The sequence below is a fragment of the Lolium perenne genome, chromosome 3 (assembly GCF_019359855.2).
Source record: "Lolium perenne isolate Kyuss_39 chromosome 3, Kyuss_2.0, whole genome shotgun sequence".
Classification (NCBI taxonomy): domain Eukaryota; kingdom Viridiplantae; phylum Streptophyta; class Magnoliopsida; order Poales; family Poaceae; genus Lolium; species Lolium perenne.
In genome coordinates, this window is record NC_067246.2 from 330385411 (window position 1) to 330402882 (window position 17472).

General features: G+C 49.9%; 3 protein-coding genes and 1 pseudogene across 3 annotated transcripts; 2 read left to right on the forward strand and 2 right to left on the reverse strand.

Moving 5' to 3' along the window:
- The first annotated feature begins 886 nt into the window (after positions 1-886).
- On the forward strand, positions 887-2671 carry LOC139838650 (cytochrome P450 94A2-like; annotated as a pseudogene).
- Positions 2672-4113: 1442 nt separating this feature from the next.
- LOC127345809 (putative disease resistance protein RGA1) lies at positions 4114-5830 on the reverse strand. Its single transcript, XM_051372339.2, has one exon. The coding sequence runs from the start codon at positions 5716-5718 to the stop codon at positions 4210-4212; it is 1509 nt and encodes a 502-aa protein (XP_051228299.1). The 5' UTR covers positions 5719-5830; the 3' UTR covers positions 4114-4209.
- Positions 5831-6081: 251 nt separating this feature from the next.
- LOC127345814 (uridine 5'-monophosphate synthase-like) lies at positions 6082-8192 on the reverse strand. The gene is made up of 5 exons (XM_051372344.2): positions 8001-8192; positions 7830-7912; positions 7659-7746; positions 7251-7505; positions 6082-6343 (listed from the first exon to the last, which is right to left on the reverse strand). Exons 2-5 carry the CDS (start codon positions 7841-7843, stop codon positions 6215-6217), a joined length of 486 nt encoding a protein of 161 aa, XP_051228304.1. The 5' UTR covers positions 7844-7912; positions 8001-8192; the 3' UTR covers positions 6082-6214.
- Positions 8193-10082: 1890 nt separating this feature from the next.
- LOC127345808 (cytochrome P450 CYP94D108-like) lies at positions 10083-11913 on the forward strand. Its single transcript, XM_051372336.2, has one exon. It carries the CDS (start codon positions 10126-10128, stop codon positions 11767-11769), a length of 1644 nt encoding a protein of 547 aa, XP_051228296.2. The 5' UTR covers positions 10083-10125; the 3' UTR covers positions 11770-11913.
- Positions 11914-17472: the final 5559 nt, after the last annotated feature.

Below are 17472 nucleotides of genomic sequence, written 5' to 3' on the forward strand. Positions count from 1 at the left end.
CAAGAGGTGGGAAGTTTAGTCCCACATGGAAAGTTGGGAGGAAGTTAGACCACCTTATAAGGTGGGTTGTTCCACCACTAGTAAGTGAGTGAGAATAGGAGTGCTACACGCGCGCTCCTCCTCCTCCTCGCTCGCTCGTCTCGACTCGACTCGACTCGACTCGACACGTCACGACGCGCGCCGCGCTCGTGGTGAGTGGATTGAGCCTCGAGCCGAGACTTTCCTTACTTTTTGCAGCTCAGGAAAACGAACAGAGTCTAACCGACTCGAAACGTTCGTGCGACGTGGGCGTGGCCCACGTTGCCTAGGGTTTCCCGAGCCTATATAATCTCCTGCCCGGCTACCGCAGAAACATCATCTAATACACGAGTTAGGGTTTCCACCTCTCTCTGCTTGCGCTGCCATCGTAGCCTACTCCATCCCGCGCGCCGACGTGCATCGGCGAACGGGAGAGCAGGTCTCCGGAACCACTCGTCCTTGCGATCCTGTACGGGAGAGGGCGAATTAGGTTTTTGGGAAGCGCTCTGCGCGACTGCTCAAGTTCTTCATCACGGGTCGCCTTCCGTCCAAGTCGGGCGGTGCTGCCTACCGTCGTCTTCAACGCCATCTACTTCGACCCGTCTTCCCCGTCGTCAACAACGTTGTCATCAACAACGTTACTGCAGCGACATCATCTGCTACACCTCCACCGCCACCTCCACCAGATCGGTACGTGCGACATATCTCGATCTGTTTAGCGATGGATGTTGTACTGTTTGCTATGCTACTGTTCATGTTGATCACTACATCTAGTATGTTCGAGTTTCACATGTTAGTAGTTACTGTCGTCATGCTTAATATTCTGGAATTAATCATGGAAATTGTGCCTAATTATCCAACATCCTCGACTGGGCCACGGACCTCCTCGCCGCGTCCCCGGCCTCCACCATCGAGGTCCGCGGCATGCTCGGCCTCGGCAGCGGCGTCGCCACCGCCAGCCCGGAGGTCGTCGACCACTTCCTGCGCGGCAACTTCCCCAACTACGTCAAGGGCGCGCGCTTCGCCGTCCCCTTCGCCGACCTCCTCGGCAGCGGCATGTTCCTCGCCGACGGCCGCCTCTGGAGCCTCCAGCGCAAGCTCGCCTCCTACTCCTTCTCCTCCCGCTCGCTCCGCCGCTTCTCGGGCCGCGTCCTCCGGGCGCACCTCCGCTGCCGCCTGCTGCCCTTCCTCGACGCCGCCGCGCGGTCCGGCGAGGCCGTTGACCTGCAGGACGTGCTCAAGCGCTTCGCGTTCGACAACATCTGTGGTGTCGCGTTCGGGGTCGACTGCTCCACGCTGCTCGAGCTCGAGGCGGGGGCTGGTCAACGGCAACACGAGGCATTCTTCGCGGCGTTCGACGACGCCGTGGAGATCACCTTCGCGCGGATCCTCCAGCCGACGACCCTGGTGTGGAGGGCGATGAGGCTCGCCAACGTCGGCAGCGAGCGCCGGATGCGCGAGGCGGTCCGAGTCATCGACGAGTACGTGATGGGGATGGTGGAGCAGCTGCGTGCACGAGGAGGAGCCGAGGAGCAGGAGGAGCAGCACCTGCTGTCGCGGTTCGCGGCGGCCATGGACGAAGAAGCCGCCCTCGGCGGGGAGCTGGGCGAGATGTTCGGGTCGCCGGACGCGAAGCGGCGGTTCCTGCGGGACGTGGTGGTGAGCTTCGTGCTGGCGGGGAAGGACACCACGTCATCCGCTCTCACCTGGTTCTTCTGGCTCCTTGCCGCCAACCCGCGCTGCGAGCGGCGTGTGCACGAGGAGGTCATGCTCGTGCGCTGCTGGGACGCCGATGCCGAGAGCGAAGACGGCGGGTACGAGGAGCTGAAGGGGATGTACTACCTGCACGCGGCGATCACGGAGGCGATGCGGCTGTACCCGCCGGTGCCGATCAACTCGCGGGTGGCGGCCGCGGACGACGTGCTCCCCGACGGCACGACGGTGCGGGCGGGCTGGTTCGCGGACTACTCGGCGTACGCGATGGGCAGGATGCCGCGGCTGTGGGGGCCACGGTGCCGCGAGTTCCTCCCGGAGCGGTGGCTCGACGTCGATCAAGGCGACTTCGTGGCTGTGGACGCGGCGAGGTACCCGGTGTTCCACGGCGGCCCGCGGGCGTGCCTCGGGAAGGAGATGGCGTACGTGCAGATGAAGCCCGTGGCTGCCGCCGTGATCCGCAGGTTCCGGGTGGAGCCGGTGCAGGCGCCTGCTTGCATGGACGCGCCGCCGCCGTACGAGATGGCCGTCACGCTCGGATGAAGGGCGGGCTGCGCGTGCGGATCAGGAGGCGGGAAGATGACGACTCAACAAGGAAATGTCTGTAGAGAATGCCTGCATTCTGTCAATTTTGGATCTGCACATATCGATCATATCAAAGTGGTATCATCATGTTCACCAAGAATCTAGCTGAGATCTAACTTCACGCTCAGTTAAATTTTACATCATTTAATTGGCATCTTAATTCGTAATAGTCATGAGTTGTAAAATAAGTTGCAACTAAAATTTGATAACACCATTTAACTGAGAACGAAATTAGTTCTCAGCTGAGAAAATAGTCACACCTGATGTTAAAAGATATGGAAGCATCTCGAGGGGGAACTAGATCTAACGCTAGATTTGTATAAGAATCATCATCTGATCACAAATTTTAAAATTTTGACATATAATGTGTATATTTATCATTTTTATACATATCACAAACAAATATTTCTAAGTTTCGAACTTCACACTCACATATCTGTCTTTGTTATTTACCTTCAAAGATTTTTTTTCGGATTTTTTAAACTTACAAATAGAATCTTCTTACGCCATAAGAAAAACCTCGCCTTGTTTACTTGCTTACCCTTAGGATCTCACTGCTCTCTCCCTTGGCTATCGATTCAGGTTCAAATGTGCCTGGGTTCTGAAAGTTCTCCATAATTTGTATCGCGCAACATTTTACTAGGCCCATAGCGCGAAGAAACGAGGAAAAAATCGTATTTCTGAGATTATAAAAAATCTGAAAAACATATTGCGTATACAAAATGGATATATACATGCAACCTTTTAAAACTATATTTGGCTAATTGTGATCTGTAAAAAAACCAAAGGAGGTATTTGGGCTCCATGCCAAGTTCCAAATATTGAAACTTGATACAAATATGTGTGATCTTGTGATTTTGCACCGTTCAAAAAAAAAATCATAACTTGCTATGCAATCTTGCAAGAGTAAGTTTATATCATATACCTACGGGCTCCATGCCGAGTGGGTCTTTGTTGCCGGCCAAGGCTAGACACTACTAATCAACGCTCCGTTTGCCGAAATGAGATGCAAACCTCATTCTAGTCGGGATTTGACCGAGGTTTGTAAAGATTTGGCTGGATTCAGCGGCAGTGTATTGTAGCTCCGACGCTGAATATTCCCTCCCACCAACCGCTTTCTTGAACTGGAAAACTAGCACCAATTATTTGCAACATGAGATACCAGAGGCTCTTTTTAAGGTTCATGTAAACAAATACGGGTCGGCCCACTTTGCGGGATGTGTTCGGGACATTTTTTTAATCCAAAAGAACAAAAAAGGGGTTATTTTGTAGTTTTGCAACTTTTAAGAATGTGCTAGAGATGCTCTAGAAGGAGCATAAAACTAGACACCAGCCAGTACAAAAATCAGTACAAAGTATTTTAAGTAATTATATAATTATATATTTTCTAAAGTCTAGCTGGAATTGGCCGGTTTCGGTTGCGGTATATAGCCGCTTCGATGCTGAATATGCCCTCCCGCCAAGGGTTTTTTCTCATTTTGCAGTGAATTGGAAACTAGCCCCGATTATTAGGAATGTGAGATATGAGAGGCTCGTTCTAAGGTTCACCATAGAGAAAAAAAATTACAGGTCAGCCCAGCTTGTGGGATCTGATTGAGTCGTATTTTATAAATCCAAAACCGTAAAAAATCGTTTATTTTGCAAATTTGCAACTTTTACAGGAGATCTGCTAGAGATGCTCTAAAAGGATCAGAAAATTAACATCGGGCACTACAAAATTGAGGCAAACTATTTTAAGTATTTCAATATTTTTATCTAAACAAAGTATGTATAACCACTAGATACAAAAACACGGACGAATAAACATAATTCCCATATACAAGCTTTAATTTCCCAACACATACAGTTTTCTGTAACTAAGATCTGAATTGTGTGATGAACTACCTCACACATTTACGGTGCAATGAGCATGGTATAGTACACACAATAGAATGGGAGAACTGATCTGCACAACAACACTTTTGCGTTACCAACATCTGCGCTACAGCTTTCTGGGGCGCCATCAGGACTTGGCAGAAACATATCATGAAACATGGCGAATTTAGGCTGAGTCGAGCGAAATGGTTTCTTGGTTATGATCAGCTGGCGCATGCTAACATGGCTCGGCAGCAGATTCTCTGCCAAATCTGCGATGTACCCAAGGCCATCACCCAGCAACGACAAGCCCCCAATATCGCTCCTCAGGATCTTGCACCAGAACCGCAGATCCGGATGGGCTCTCAGCACCCCTCCGACGATCTTGGCGCCGAAGAAGGACCCGTTGAGCTTCATGGCGATGGCTCGGCCGACCGCGAGCAGCCTCGGGTTCTCCTCGACGTCCGTGGAAGCAAAGGCGTGCCCTTTGAAGAAGAACCAGTACTCCGGGTGTGGCAGAACTTTGAGCCTGATCGGCGCCACGGTTCCCATGCTGGCGGCCACACGCATGTTGTTGGTGGTGACTATGATTTTGCTCCCCTGTTTGCCATGACGTCTCAAGCTCGGCAGGAGCTCCTCCAGCATCTTCTTCTTGTGCATGTCGACATCCTCGAACACCATTAGGAACCGCTTGCTGCGGAAGCTTTCATTGAGCACGTGCAGTGGGTGTTTGAGGTTTCCGGACCCTCCGATCACATGCTTCGATTTCAGAACAACGGCCGCCTCACCCAGCGCAATAGCATAGGTCGACGAGAAATCGAACAACATGATCAGTGGGAAGCGGCTGCGCAGCCTAGCGTCGTCGCAGACGTGCTGCACCAAGGTGGTTTTGCCGACTCCGATGTCGCCGACGATCGGAAGCAGAGGTAGCTTCTCCTTGGATGGAGATGGACGGTAGTCGTCGTGGAGCAAGAAGTTGATGATCCTTTCTCGCTCCACATGCCTGCCGAACATCTGCCCGTTGTCGACGAAGATATTGGTTGCCAGAGGCCGGCGGATCCGGTTGCAGCCTTGCAGGAGCATCAGGAACTCCCGGAGATCACCGGACAGGCCTTGCAGGTTCTCCAGCACCCTGTGGATCTCATCAAGGCTGGCGCTGCGGCCAGACAGTACGCACCTCATGGTGCTCGCAGCGACACGCACACGCTTTGCAGGATTGAACAAGGACAGGGAGAAAGGTTGTACCTCCTCACCATCACCATGCTCATCTTCTTCATGCTCTGTATCTCTGCGTCTGACCGTGTCGAGCAGATACCGGCCTTGCCACACGCCATCGTCAAGATCCGAGAGCCAGTCGAGGGCGACATCGTTCGTGATGTGCCTCCCTTTCGCCTCCTCCACCACACTGTGGATCCTGATAAGCATACGGCTTATCTTCTGTAGCTTGTCGTCGGTGCTCTGTTCTTGGTTGCTGCAACGGCTGGCGAGAAGAGATATCACTCTGCCCACCATGTCGCCGACGACCGCCGAGATGAGGACCTCCGCCATGGTAAAATTTTCTACCAGCTAATGGTGGAATGTTTGAGGATTAGTGCACGGATGTGTCATGCATGTGGTCTTGCGGGTCATTTTTGACCACATATTACAACTTCTGAAATTTGATTGGGATAATAAGTCAAGGAGAGCACCAATAGTCTGTGAAGGAGTGACATTGGCAGGATAGCGACTCGAAAGACTTTGTTGCTATCCATCTAGAAGGTACTGGAAGCGACCGCATAGATCTGATGGCCGTGACGGACTGACGGTAGCCTTGAGAATGATGAACGGGCTCCGCGTGGAGGGAAGGCGACACTGTCAACTAGGAATCAATCAAGAAAAAAGATGCAGAATGAAAGAGCGGCCTGGTTCATATTGGATACATAATTATTGGTGAATCGTGATGCTAAGCATGTCCACACATGGAACACAGCAATGACTGGGAGCTTGGTACTCACTACTCTTATTGTGTCGATGGCCTGAATGCAGAAACTCACTGCACTTTTTCTCATGACAAGCTGGTGTGGTAGGCCTGCCATCCCTGGATGCGGTACTCCCTTGCGGCCTCAGCAGGATTGCTCGCCTTTATGATCCCACACCCGACTATGATTATATCACTGCCTCTCTCGTTTATGACCTGATGAAATTACGCAGCCGAAGTTGCAGGTGAGACTCGATGTCAGTACTAGGTAAATCAGAGATTGCAACGGAAAAAAGAAGGGTTCAGGGTTTTTGCAAATGGTTTTCCTAATGAATACATTTACAATAAGAAAATCACCTACTTCCTCCGATCCATATTAGTTGTTGCTGATTTAGTATTAAATCAGCGATAACTAATACTGATCGGAGGGACTAGGGAGTACTGTTTTTGCAAACATACTGTTTTTGCAAACATACTGTTTTTGCTGGAGGGTGCACGGAAAGGAAAAATAGGACCAAGTCCAAATGTGGTACAGTTTGAGTACAATGTAGCCTATTAACTCCTAAGTATGTTTTCAAATACCAACCACATCCCAGAGATTCATCATGTTTGCTTGTTTATCCTGCTCACGTGGTAACAGAGGAACAAAGAACTTAGATAGTCTAAGCCTCTAAGCAAGGAAGCAACAGTATTCTACTCAAAGTAGTCTCTAGTTGGTTTCAAGGAGGAAACGTATAGTTATTCAGTCTGCGAGCCAGAGGGTCTATATACTAACATATCCAAGTAATTATGAAACATGTCTGACAAACCCAACTTGTCTTAATATATATCAACCATATCGCACACCGGCACTACTTATATTGACCATATCACACACCTGGCACTAATTACATTACAGCAGTACCAAACAGTGGATATCTACTATCTTTTTTTGTTGTTGGTTAGTTTGAGACTTATACTATCTCTAATACGGTAGTAGGCAACAACAAACTATAGTTCCATGTAGCACAGTGAAAGGATATATACCACTAATTCTCTTTAAGAACTTAGCATAGAGCATTGTGATTATTTTTTTATAGTAATCGCACAAACAATTTCTAATGGCAAGGTTAAACAAACTCACCGAACAAGGAGTATTGTACTGTTGACCAAGGGAATCTCCTCCAGCAACAGTCTGAACTCCAGGAGTGGCATGGATAAACGCTGGACTTGATGGTGTCGTTAACCAAGATGCGGGATTTACTGATATAAATCCCATTACAAAATCGGAATGTTGCTCAGCAAACTTTACAGCTTCTGCAGTGTAATCTCCCTGAGCAAGGTTACCAGCTGAGCTCATTTCAGCAAGCAGAAGTAGCCCTCTTCCTTTTGGCAAACCCTTCAAGACAATAATACAACAGTTACTCTGATGCTCTGAGCACTAGTGCATTACATTACACCAGACCTATGGAACTGTAACATTAACATTTCCACCTTTTCAACTTAGCATAAACTAGTTATAAAGCAATTAACTATGTAGAGCATAATGTACCTTCAACTTCAAGCCATCAACAATTCCAGGTCCAGGAACTACATGTGCATTGACAATATCGGCCCAGTCCGATATGCGAAAAATTCCTCTGAGTCAGAGAAAGAACACTAGTTATATTGTGTATATAGATAAAGAAAACTCAGTAGGTGGTTTATAATACCCTATTCTCACCCTTCATATTGCATGGTTACCGTGTTTCCAATGTCAGCAAATTTGCGGTCTTCAAAGATCAAAAAGTTGTGTTCTTCAGCAATCTTCAGAAAAGAATTTAAGAATCATCAAATAAATGACAAGCCATGCAAAACGAAGTAAGAAACAGGTTTAGCAACCAGGGTACATTACCTTGGTATAAAGGTCTACTGTGCTCAAATGCTAAGAAAGCATCATTGTGGGTGTACAGAAATGATGAGGAAAAAAAAAGCATAGTTCCACATTCTAACAAAATGCAGAAGTGACACTGATACATGCTCCATAATATAACAATATGGACAAAGACACTCTGTACTGAACGTACACCTGATGTTTTTTTTCCAGAACGATCCAACATCAGATTACTGACACAAACTCCATTTATATACTAGCAAGCATAAAAATGTGAAAAATAATCATCGAAGCAGAAAACGGTTCGCCTAGAGACAAAAATGAAAAGACTCATCAGAAGGCAGAAATTCAGGCATTGCTTCGTTGTAGCAAAAAAAAGCCCGCTTTTGCTTCATTGAAGCAAAAAGCGGTTCGCTTAGAAATAAAAAGAAAAAAAATTTGTTGGAGGCAGATCTCGCCGGAGACATCGCCGGAGCCTTGGTAGCAACAATTTTATACTAAAGTAGCAAACCAGCAAAACATTTAAAGCAATAAGTTTATACTATCGTAGCATCGTCCACTATTCGCCGGAGACCTGCCGGAGACCTCGCAGCACAATTTTATACTAAAGTAGCAACAACGCAGAACAATTGTAGCAAAGAAGATATACTATTGTAGCATCGCAATTTTTTTTTACGATATCTCCAGTGAGATCCTCGCTGCAACGGCGGCAGCACCAACCTATTCCATGGTAGCCCAGTAACATTGCTTTGCAACATCGACGACACCCGTTCGCAGCTCCGGTCACTGTCTATTATAACATCGAGCATCCGACGGCTAGCTTTGTAGCTTTATCCAAAAGCCTTTGCAGATCCACCCGGTGGCCTTTGTAGCAAAATTGTCGGCGGTTTTTATACTTGCTTTTTATGGCACCAATAGCATCGACGCAGCTCCACCGGAAGCATTTGCAGCTCCGCACGGAGACCTATGTAGCAACGACGTCAACCGTTTGTAGCAACATGACTCTCCAGCTCCACCAATATGGCTGGTAGCACCGCCGGACATGGCCGGTAGCACCACCACAGCCCACAAAGCAGTAACGACAAACACCATATGAATCTTCGTTGCACACCGGTCACGCCGTCACCACCTGAGCCTCGCAGCACCACGTGCGCATGATCCTCTTGCAGCAACACCATCGTGAGGAACGGCCATGGCGCTCCGTAGGGACGGCCGGCGACGAGGTCGTTTCGGTTGCAGGAGTTGATGAGGAGGACTTCGGGCCTTCGCCGCGGCCACCAACTCCATCGACGGCGGGATTCGTGGGAGCCAGGCGCCGCCTCGATCTCCGGCGACAGCGGAGAGTCGCGGCCGCCGCGCCCTTCCCAGGCGGCGCACTACTTGGTGGCGGCCGGCCATGCGACCACATGAAGCGGCGGCGCGGGCTGTGCCTCGGCGGCGCACGACGTCCATCTAGCCTCGGCGTTGGGCGGCGCTTGGTTGAGACGGCGGCGCTGTGGAGGCAGAGGAGCGGCACGGAGCGAAGGGAAAGAGTATGTGCGAAGGAAAATAGTCGGGAAAGGATAAGACCAACGTGGTGGGCCCTCACACCATCGCTGTTTCCACTGGGAGGGATACACGCGTCCGCGCTGGAACCGGAGGTTGCGAGCCTCCGGAGGATCTGAAGCATTTTCATAATTTTAATTTAAAAAATTATTCACCACATGGGTGACACCACTACTGACGTAGATGCTTGCCTTTAAAAACAGGTTTTCGGCTTATGCCGCCATATAGTCGTAAAAAAGGGAACACGGCGTGCGAAAAAAAAAATGGAACACGTAGGCAATCAACAACTCTATAGGAAGGGAACAGGAAGGGAAAAGGCTCAAGTGCTCAACACTTGGCATCGCATAGAAGACTAGAAGTATGGAACACAGCGATGACTGTGACGGTGGGACCATGCATGTAGCGTTGATCGGTCGTCCTCCTCCTCCCAGCTCGCGAGCTTCGACCACGACGTCCGTTTTGGCCTGGATCACAAGGTCGAATAATAATGGATCGATCTTTCTCTTTCCACGAGAAAAGTCTGCGTCTGTCATGAAATCAGGCACAGTACAGACTGCAGATTAGTACTACTAACCACCATTTTAAAACCACCAATTCAAGCATGGTGCTCATGGACGTGAACATCGCCCTGCTGCTTCTCTTGTTCCTACCCGTCCTTGTCGCCGTCTACCTCCGATGGCGCCGTGGCCCAGCCGCCGCGGCGAGCGCGAACCACTGCCCGCACCCAAACCGCATCCTAGGTAACACCGTGCCGTTCCTCCTGAACCTGCACCGCTTCCTCGACTGGGCCACGGACCTCCTCGCCGCGTCCCCGGCGTCCACCATCGAGGTCCGCGGCGCGCTCGGCCTCGGCAGCGGCGTCGCCACCGCCAGCCCGGAGGTCGTCGACCACTTCCTGCGCGGCAACTTCCCCAACTACGTCAAGGGCGCGCGCTTCGCCGTCCCCTTCGCCGACCTCCTCGGCAGCGGCATGTTCCTCGCCGACGGCCGCCTCTGGAGCCTCCAGCGCAAGCTCGCCTCCTACTCCTTCTCCTCCCGCTCGCTCCGCCGCTTCTCGGGCCGCGTCCTCCGGGCGCACCTCCGCGGCCGCCTCCTGCCCTTCCTCGACGCCGCCGCGGGGTCCGGCGAGGCCGTTGACCTGCAGGACGTGCTCAAGCGTTTCGCGTTCGATAACATCTGTGGCGTCGCGTTCGGGGTCGACTGCTCCACGCTGCTCGAGCTCGAGGATGGCGGGCGCCAGCAGCATGAGGCGTTCTTCGCGGCGTTCGACGACGCCGTGGAGATCACCTTCGCGCGGATCCTCCACCCGACGACCCTGGTGTGGCGGGCGATGAGGCTCGCCAACGTCGGCAGCGAGCGCCGGATGCGCGAGGCGATCGGTGTCATCGACGAGTACGTGATGGGGATGGTGGAGCAGCTGCGTGCACGAGGAGGGGCCGAGGAGCAGGAGCAGCACCTGCTGTCGCGGTTCGCGGCGGCGATGGACGAAGAAACCGCCCTCGGCGTCGGCGGCGAGCTCGGCGAGATGTTCGGGTCGCCGGACGCGAAGCGGCGGTTCCTGCGGGACGTGGTGGTGAGCTTCGTGCTGGCGGGGAAGGACACCACGTCGTCCGCCCTCACCTGGTTCTTCTGGCTCCTCGCCGCCAACCCGCGCTGCGAGCGGCGCGTGTACGAGGAGGTCACGCGCTACTCGGACGCCGCCGGCGCCGAGAATGACAACGCCGAGGCCGAGTATCAGGAGGAGCTGAAGGGGATGCAGTACCTGCACGCGGCGATCACGGAGGCGATGCGGCTGTACCCGCCGGTGCCGATAAACTCGCGGGTGGCGGCCGCGGACGACGTCCTCCCCGACGGCACGACGGTGCGGGCGGGCTGGTTCGCGGACTACTCGGCGTACGCGATGGGCAGGATGCCGCGGCTGTGGGGGCCACGGTGCCGCGAGTTCCTCCCGGAGCGGTGGCTCGACGTCGATCAAGGCGACTTATTCGTCGCGGCGGACGCGGCGAGATACCCGGTGTTCCACGGCGGCCCGCGGGCGTGCCTCGGGAAGGAGATGGCGTACGTGCAGATGAAGGCCGTGGCTGCCGCCGTGATCCGCAGGTTCCGGGTGGAGCCGGTGCCGGCGCCTGTGAGCATGGACGCGCCGCCGCTGTACGAGATGGCCGTCACGCTCCGGATGAAGGGCGGGCTGCGCGTGCGGATCAGGAGGCGGGAAGACGACGACTCAGCAAGGAAATGTCTGTAGAGAATGCCTGCATTCTGTCAATTTTGGATCTGCACATATCGATCATATCAAAGTGGTATCATCATGTTCACCAAGAATCTAGCTGAGATCTAACTTCACGCTCAGTTAAATTTTACATCATTTAATTGGCATCTTAATTCGTAATAGTCATGAGTTGTAAAATAAGTTGCAACTAAAATTTGATAACACCATTTAACTGAGAACGAAATTAGTTCTCAGCTGAGAAAATAGTCACACCTGATGTTAAAAGATATGGAAGCATCTCGAGGGGGAACTAGATCTAACGCTAGATTTGTATAAGAATCATCATCTGATCACAAATTTTAAAATTTTGACATATAATGTGTATATTTATCATTTTTATACATATCACAAACAAATATTTCTAAGTTTCGAACTTCACACTCACATATCTGTCTTTGTTATTTACCTTCAAAGATTTTTTTTCGGATTTTTTAAACTTACAAATAGAATCTTCTTACGCCATAAGAAAAACCTCGCCTTGTTTACTTGCTTACCCTTAGGATCTCACTGCTCTCTCCCTTGGCTATCGATTCAGGTTCAAATGTGCCTGGGTTCTGAAAGTTCTCCATAATTTGTATCGCGCAACATTTTACTAGGCCCATAGCGCGAAGAAACGAGGAAAAAATCGTATTTCTGAGATTATAAAAAATCTGAAAAACATATTGCGTATACAAAATGGATATATACATGCAACCTTTTAAAACTATATTTGGCTAATTGTGATCTGTAAAAAAACCAAAGGAGGTATTTGGGCTCCATGCCAAGTTCCAAATATTGAAACTTGATACAAATATGTGTGATCTTGTGATTTTGCACCGTTCAAAAAAATCATAACTTGCTATGCAATCTTGCAAGAGTAAGTTTATATCATATACCTACGGGCTCCATGCCGAGTGGGTCTTTGTTGCCGGCCAAGGCTAGACACTACTAATCAACGCTCCGTTTGCCGAAATGAGATGCAAACCTCATTCTAGTCGGGATTTGACCGAGGTTTGTAAAGATTTGGCTGGATTCAGCGGCAGTGTATTGTAGCTCCGACGCTGAATATTCCCTCCCACCAACCGCTTTCTTGAACTGGAAAACTAGCACCAATTATTTGCAACATGAGATACCAGAGGCTCTTTTTAAGGTTCATGTAAACAAATACGGGTCGGCCCACTTTGCGGGATGTGTTCGGGACATTTTTTTAATCCAAAAGAACAAAAAAGGGGTTATTTTGTAGTTTTGCAACTTTTAAGAATGTGCTAGAGATGCTCTAGAAGGAGCATAAAACTAGACACCAGCCAGTACAAAAATCAGTACAAAGTATTTTAAGTAATTATATAATTATATATTTTCTAAAGTCTAGCTGGAATTGGCCGGTTTCGGTTGCGGTATATAGCCGCTTCGATGCTGAATATGCCCTCCCGCCAAGGGTTTTTTCTCATTTTGCAGTGAATTGGAAACTAGCCCCGATTATTAGGAATGTGAGATATGAGAGGCTCGTTCTAAGGTTCACCATAGAGAAAAAAAATTACAGGTCAGCCCAGCTTGTGGGATCTGATTGAGTCGTATTTTATAAATCCAAAACCGTAAAAAATCGTTTATTTTGCAAATTTGCAACTTTTACAGGAGATCTGCTAGAGATGCTCTAAAAGGATCAGAAAATTAACATCGGGCACTACAAAATTGAGGCAAACTATTTTAAGTATTTCAATATTTTTATCTAAACAAAGTATGTATAACCACTAGATACAAAAACACGGACGAATAAACATAATTCCCATATACAAGCTTTAATTTCCCAACACATACAGTTTTCTGTAACTAAGACCAGAGCTGCAGATTCGGATGGGCTCTCAGCACCCCTCCGACGATCTTGGCACCGAAGAAGGACCCGTTGAGCTTCCTCGCAATGGCTGTGCCGACCGCCAGCAGCCTCGGGTTCTCCTCGACGTCGGTGGCGGCGAAGGCGTGCGCCTTGAAGAAGAACCAGTACTCCGTGTGTGGCAAGACTTTGAGCCTGATCGGCGCCACGGTTCCCATGCTGGCGGCCACACGCATGTTGTTGGTGGTGACTATGATTTGGCCATGACGTCTCAGGCTCGGCAGGAGCTCCTCCAGCATCTTGCCCCCCCCCCCCGTGTTTTTTTTTTTTTTTTTTTTTTCTGGCGTAAAGGCCTTGCGTACCTGCGAACCGGCGTGGCGAGACATTGTCGAATAACGCATCTCCCTCTCTCCTCCCGTCCGCGCCGAGCGTACCTGCCAAGGAGAAAAAGGAATGCGCCACGCGGGCGGGCTGAATCGAGTCCAAATCTCACGCCACGCGGGCTAATTAATCCAGCTGGCCCGCGCGCGCCTACCTCCTCCGGCCTCCGGGCTTCCTTGCTTCCTTTTTTTTTCTCTATCGCTAATTAATCCGGGCTGGCTTGCCCGCGCGGGGATCGCGATCAAAACGATCTCACGGTGCCGTGGATAGCGGGCGGATAGAATCCACCTTGTGGCTGGATCGATAATAAGAAAAGGAAAAAAAAAAAAACAAAATATCGACCTGCTCTATTGATACGTGCTAGACAGCTGGCGTCTAATTAAACCAACAAACACGGCTTATCTCAAAAAAAAAAAAAAAAACCAACAAACACGGCTGCTACCCTCCTTCTCTATTTATTTACACGCTGCTGTGTACGTACGGAAGAATCAAGATCGAGCATATTTCCTAATTCAAAAATAAATAAATAAAGAATTTACCATCAGCTTCACGTCTAAAGACGTGCTGATGGGGCCCAGCCATGCCATGCATGCTGCCCTCTCGATGCATGCTGCAAGCGTCTGCGTGCGCATGCCCCCGGGCAGGGGCAGCGACGATATATACGGCACCGTGAGCGGTGCGAGTTCCACGTGACATAAACGGCTGTTTTGTTAGCGCATCTTACGCATTTTGGATATCCGTTAGAGATGCCCTTACCGCTTGTTCATTTGACCCGAATTCTGCCTAGCAGCCCGACGCAAATAGTACTTCTTTTGAGAGATGAATTTCACCAAAGGAGGCCGTCAGTATCATGGGAAAAAATAACGCGCTATACCATATTTGAAGGCCCCACACTAAATTAATCAATATACAATGCGTCGCTAATAGCATGCTATAACACACTATTTTTTTCCCTTGGTAATTGTACTCATATCGAAGCGGTGGGAGCGGCTCGCGAAACACCCTGCCACCACCGGGCCCTACATCCCCCCATCTCGCCTCGCTCCCGCCTTGCCCCCCCCACACGAGCGAGCAAGAGCAACCCAAATCCTAGCCCACTATCCGTCGTCCTCGGCACTTGGTCAGATCGGCGATAACCAACATCTCCCATGGCTAGTTCGGCGTCAAAGCGGCCACTAATCCCACGTCGAGGGTGGGGGAGGTGCGGTTGACGCCTAACCGCCTACTCCTAGAGAAGCCTGCCGACATGTGTTCATTAACATACCGGAGCTGCAGCGGCTCCGGCTGCTATGAGATCAATATGATGAGCCTCGTCACCTCCTCTTTGTCTAGATCGTCCGGCTGGGCAATGAGCTGGTGCAGTGTGCCCTCCGCCTTGGCCTTTTCCGCCATGTATGCAAGATAGCCTCCGTCGTTGTCGGTGTCATCCCCGGGTTCCTCGCATGGGATGCCCTAGGAAATGGTGGCAAGGTAAGAGACGATGGCAAGGGAATGGCAGTTCCCTTAAAAAGGAATGGGAGCGGCGGATATTAATTGCAGCGCAGGACTTCAAAGCACATGCCATTGATGACGCCACAGAAGCTGAGCCGCCGCCGCCCGCGCCACTCCTGGCGGGAACTGGAACAAACACATTTGATCAGTTTGCGTTGGGTATCTGGAGATGCCCCCATTATATATAGAAGAGGGTGAAACTTATACCATACAATATGCGTGAAAAGGCGGTTCGAACCCTACTATGAACCAGTTTCATATGAAAACATACATGTGATTGCAGCAATGTGCGTACCACGACTACTTCACCGTAGCAATGAAAACATACTTGTAGCCATTACTTTTCACGCAAAAAATGATAAACCATCAACGATTTGTTGTAGCCATTACGGTAAATGATAAACTATCACAAATTACCATTTCTTTTAGGCATTATTTTTCACGGTAAAATGATAAACTATATCACGAAGTTCCATTTTCATCAAGATAGTCCGCATTACTTTTTAATTTTGTTGAGATATATACCCCCACAACGGTCGTCTCCTCCTTAATTTATTGTGTAAACCCCCACAACGGTCATCTCCTCCTTAATTTATTGTGTAAACCCCCACCAACGTTCACCTCCTCCTTATTTTATTGTGTAAACCCCTACAACGGTCATCTCTCCCTTATAAACACCCACACGGCCATCCCTTGTGTCAATAGGTTCTGCCTCTCTTTTCTTCGTTCACATACACTTGATCCATTGCCATGGCTTCCACGTCTCGGACGCGGACCGGAAGGGGAAGGGGAAGGGGAAGTGGATCATCATCATTGCCACCACCACCGTCAACACTGCCATTGATCATAGAGGAGTTCTTCATCGTCGTTTATGAAGACCCTTTGATCAAGAAGGTACGTACGCGTTCCCACATATATGATGCATGTGATTAATTATGGGCATGTTCTAAAAAACCTTTAATTTCAAACGATCAGCGCTCGATCTCTTTGCAGGCTCTCCCAAAAAAGTTTGCGGACTATCTTGACGGCCAGGAGGCAGCTAAGGTGTATCTCATGAGCAGATCGTGGTCCTCGTCTCTGGACCGTGGAGGTCCTATTTGACGGTCAAGGCCGGATGTACCTCGACAAGGGCTGGGAGAAATTCGCCATCGCGCACGGTGTGGATTTCGGCTGCTTCGTACACTTCAAATATGAAGGCGATGATGTGCTCACAGTGAAGGTGTTCGACGGAACAATGTGCAGGAAGTACTACTACTCGGACGACGAAGATACTGACGATGAAAGCGACGACGACGTGAAGCCATGCATCCATCCCCTTTAGATAAGGGGATTATGACCAAGAATATATATGTAGCTTCATATGCATCGATTTAGAGATCTAACTATTTTCTATATATTATGCACATGTAAAAGATAATGTCGCATTTCCACTATTATTCGAGCACCACATCCTCCAAACGATGCCGATGCCGATGCCGATATCGGCATGGTCAGAACGGCTATGCTCGCCGCCACTGCTAGGTCAACGTCGGGATGCACAATGTTTAGCATAAGAGTCACTTTAGATTTAGCTGCGAAAATAGTCACCTGCCACAGCGGTCATTGGCTGCGGAGGCCCCACAGAGCGGCAATATAATTTTCTATAAATAAATAGACGACCCACTGGTCATTGGCTGCGGCAGCCCCATAGAGCGGCCCCATTTGTCATTGGCAGCACCGTGTATACAATCAGGAAATAAAACGATCCACGCGTCAGCACGAGACGGTCAGAGAGGAACTGCCCTCTATGCAGCCCCACCCGTCAGATTAACGGTAACGGTAAGGCCTCTGACCTGACGGCAACCCGCGTCTTCGAGGGGTTTCAAACTAGAGGGAGGGGAAAGCTGAGGAAAAACTAACGAGCTGGGGAAAACTGAGTACAACTAACGAAGCAGGGGCACGAAAATAGAAATCCCTTGTTTAAAATTCATTATGCTACTCCTTAAAGATATAATTTTAGC

Coding starts and splice junctions, on each gene's coding strand:
- LOC127345809 (XM_051372339.2), bottom strand. CDS start 5,718: ATGGCGGAGGTCCTCATCTCGGCGGTCGTCGGCGACATGGTGGGCAGA.
- LOC127345814 (XM_051372344.2), bottom strand. Junction 7,506..7,658: donor TTGATGGCTTGAAGTTGAAG/GTACATTATGCT, acceptor ATTGTCTTGAAG/GGTTTGCCAAAAGGAAGAGG. Junction 6,344..7,250: donor AGTACAATACTCCTTGTTCG/GTGAGTTTGTTT, acceptor TAATTTCATCAG/GTCATAAACGAGAGAGGCAG.
- LOC127345808 (XM_051372336.2), top strand. CDS start 10,126: ATGGTGCTCATGGACGTGAACATCGCCCTGCTGCTTCTCTTGTTCCTA.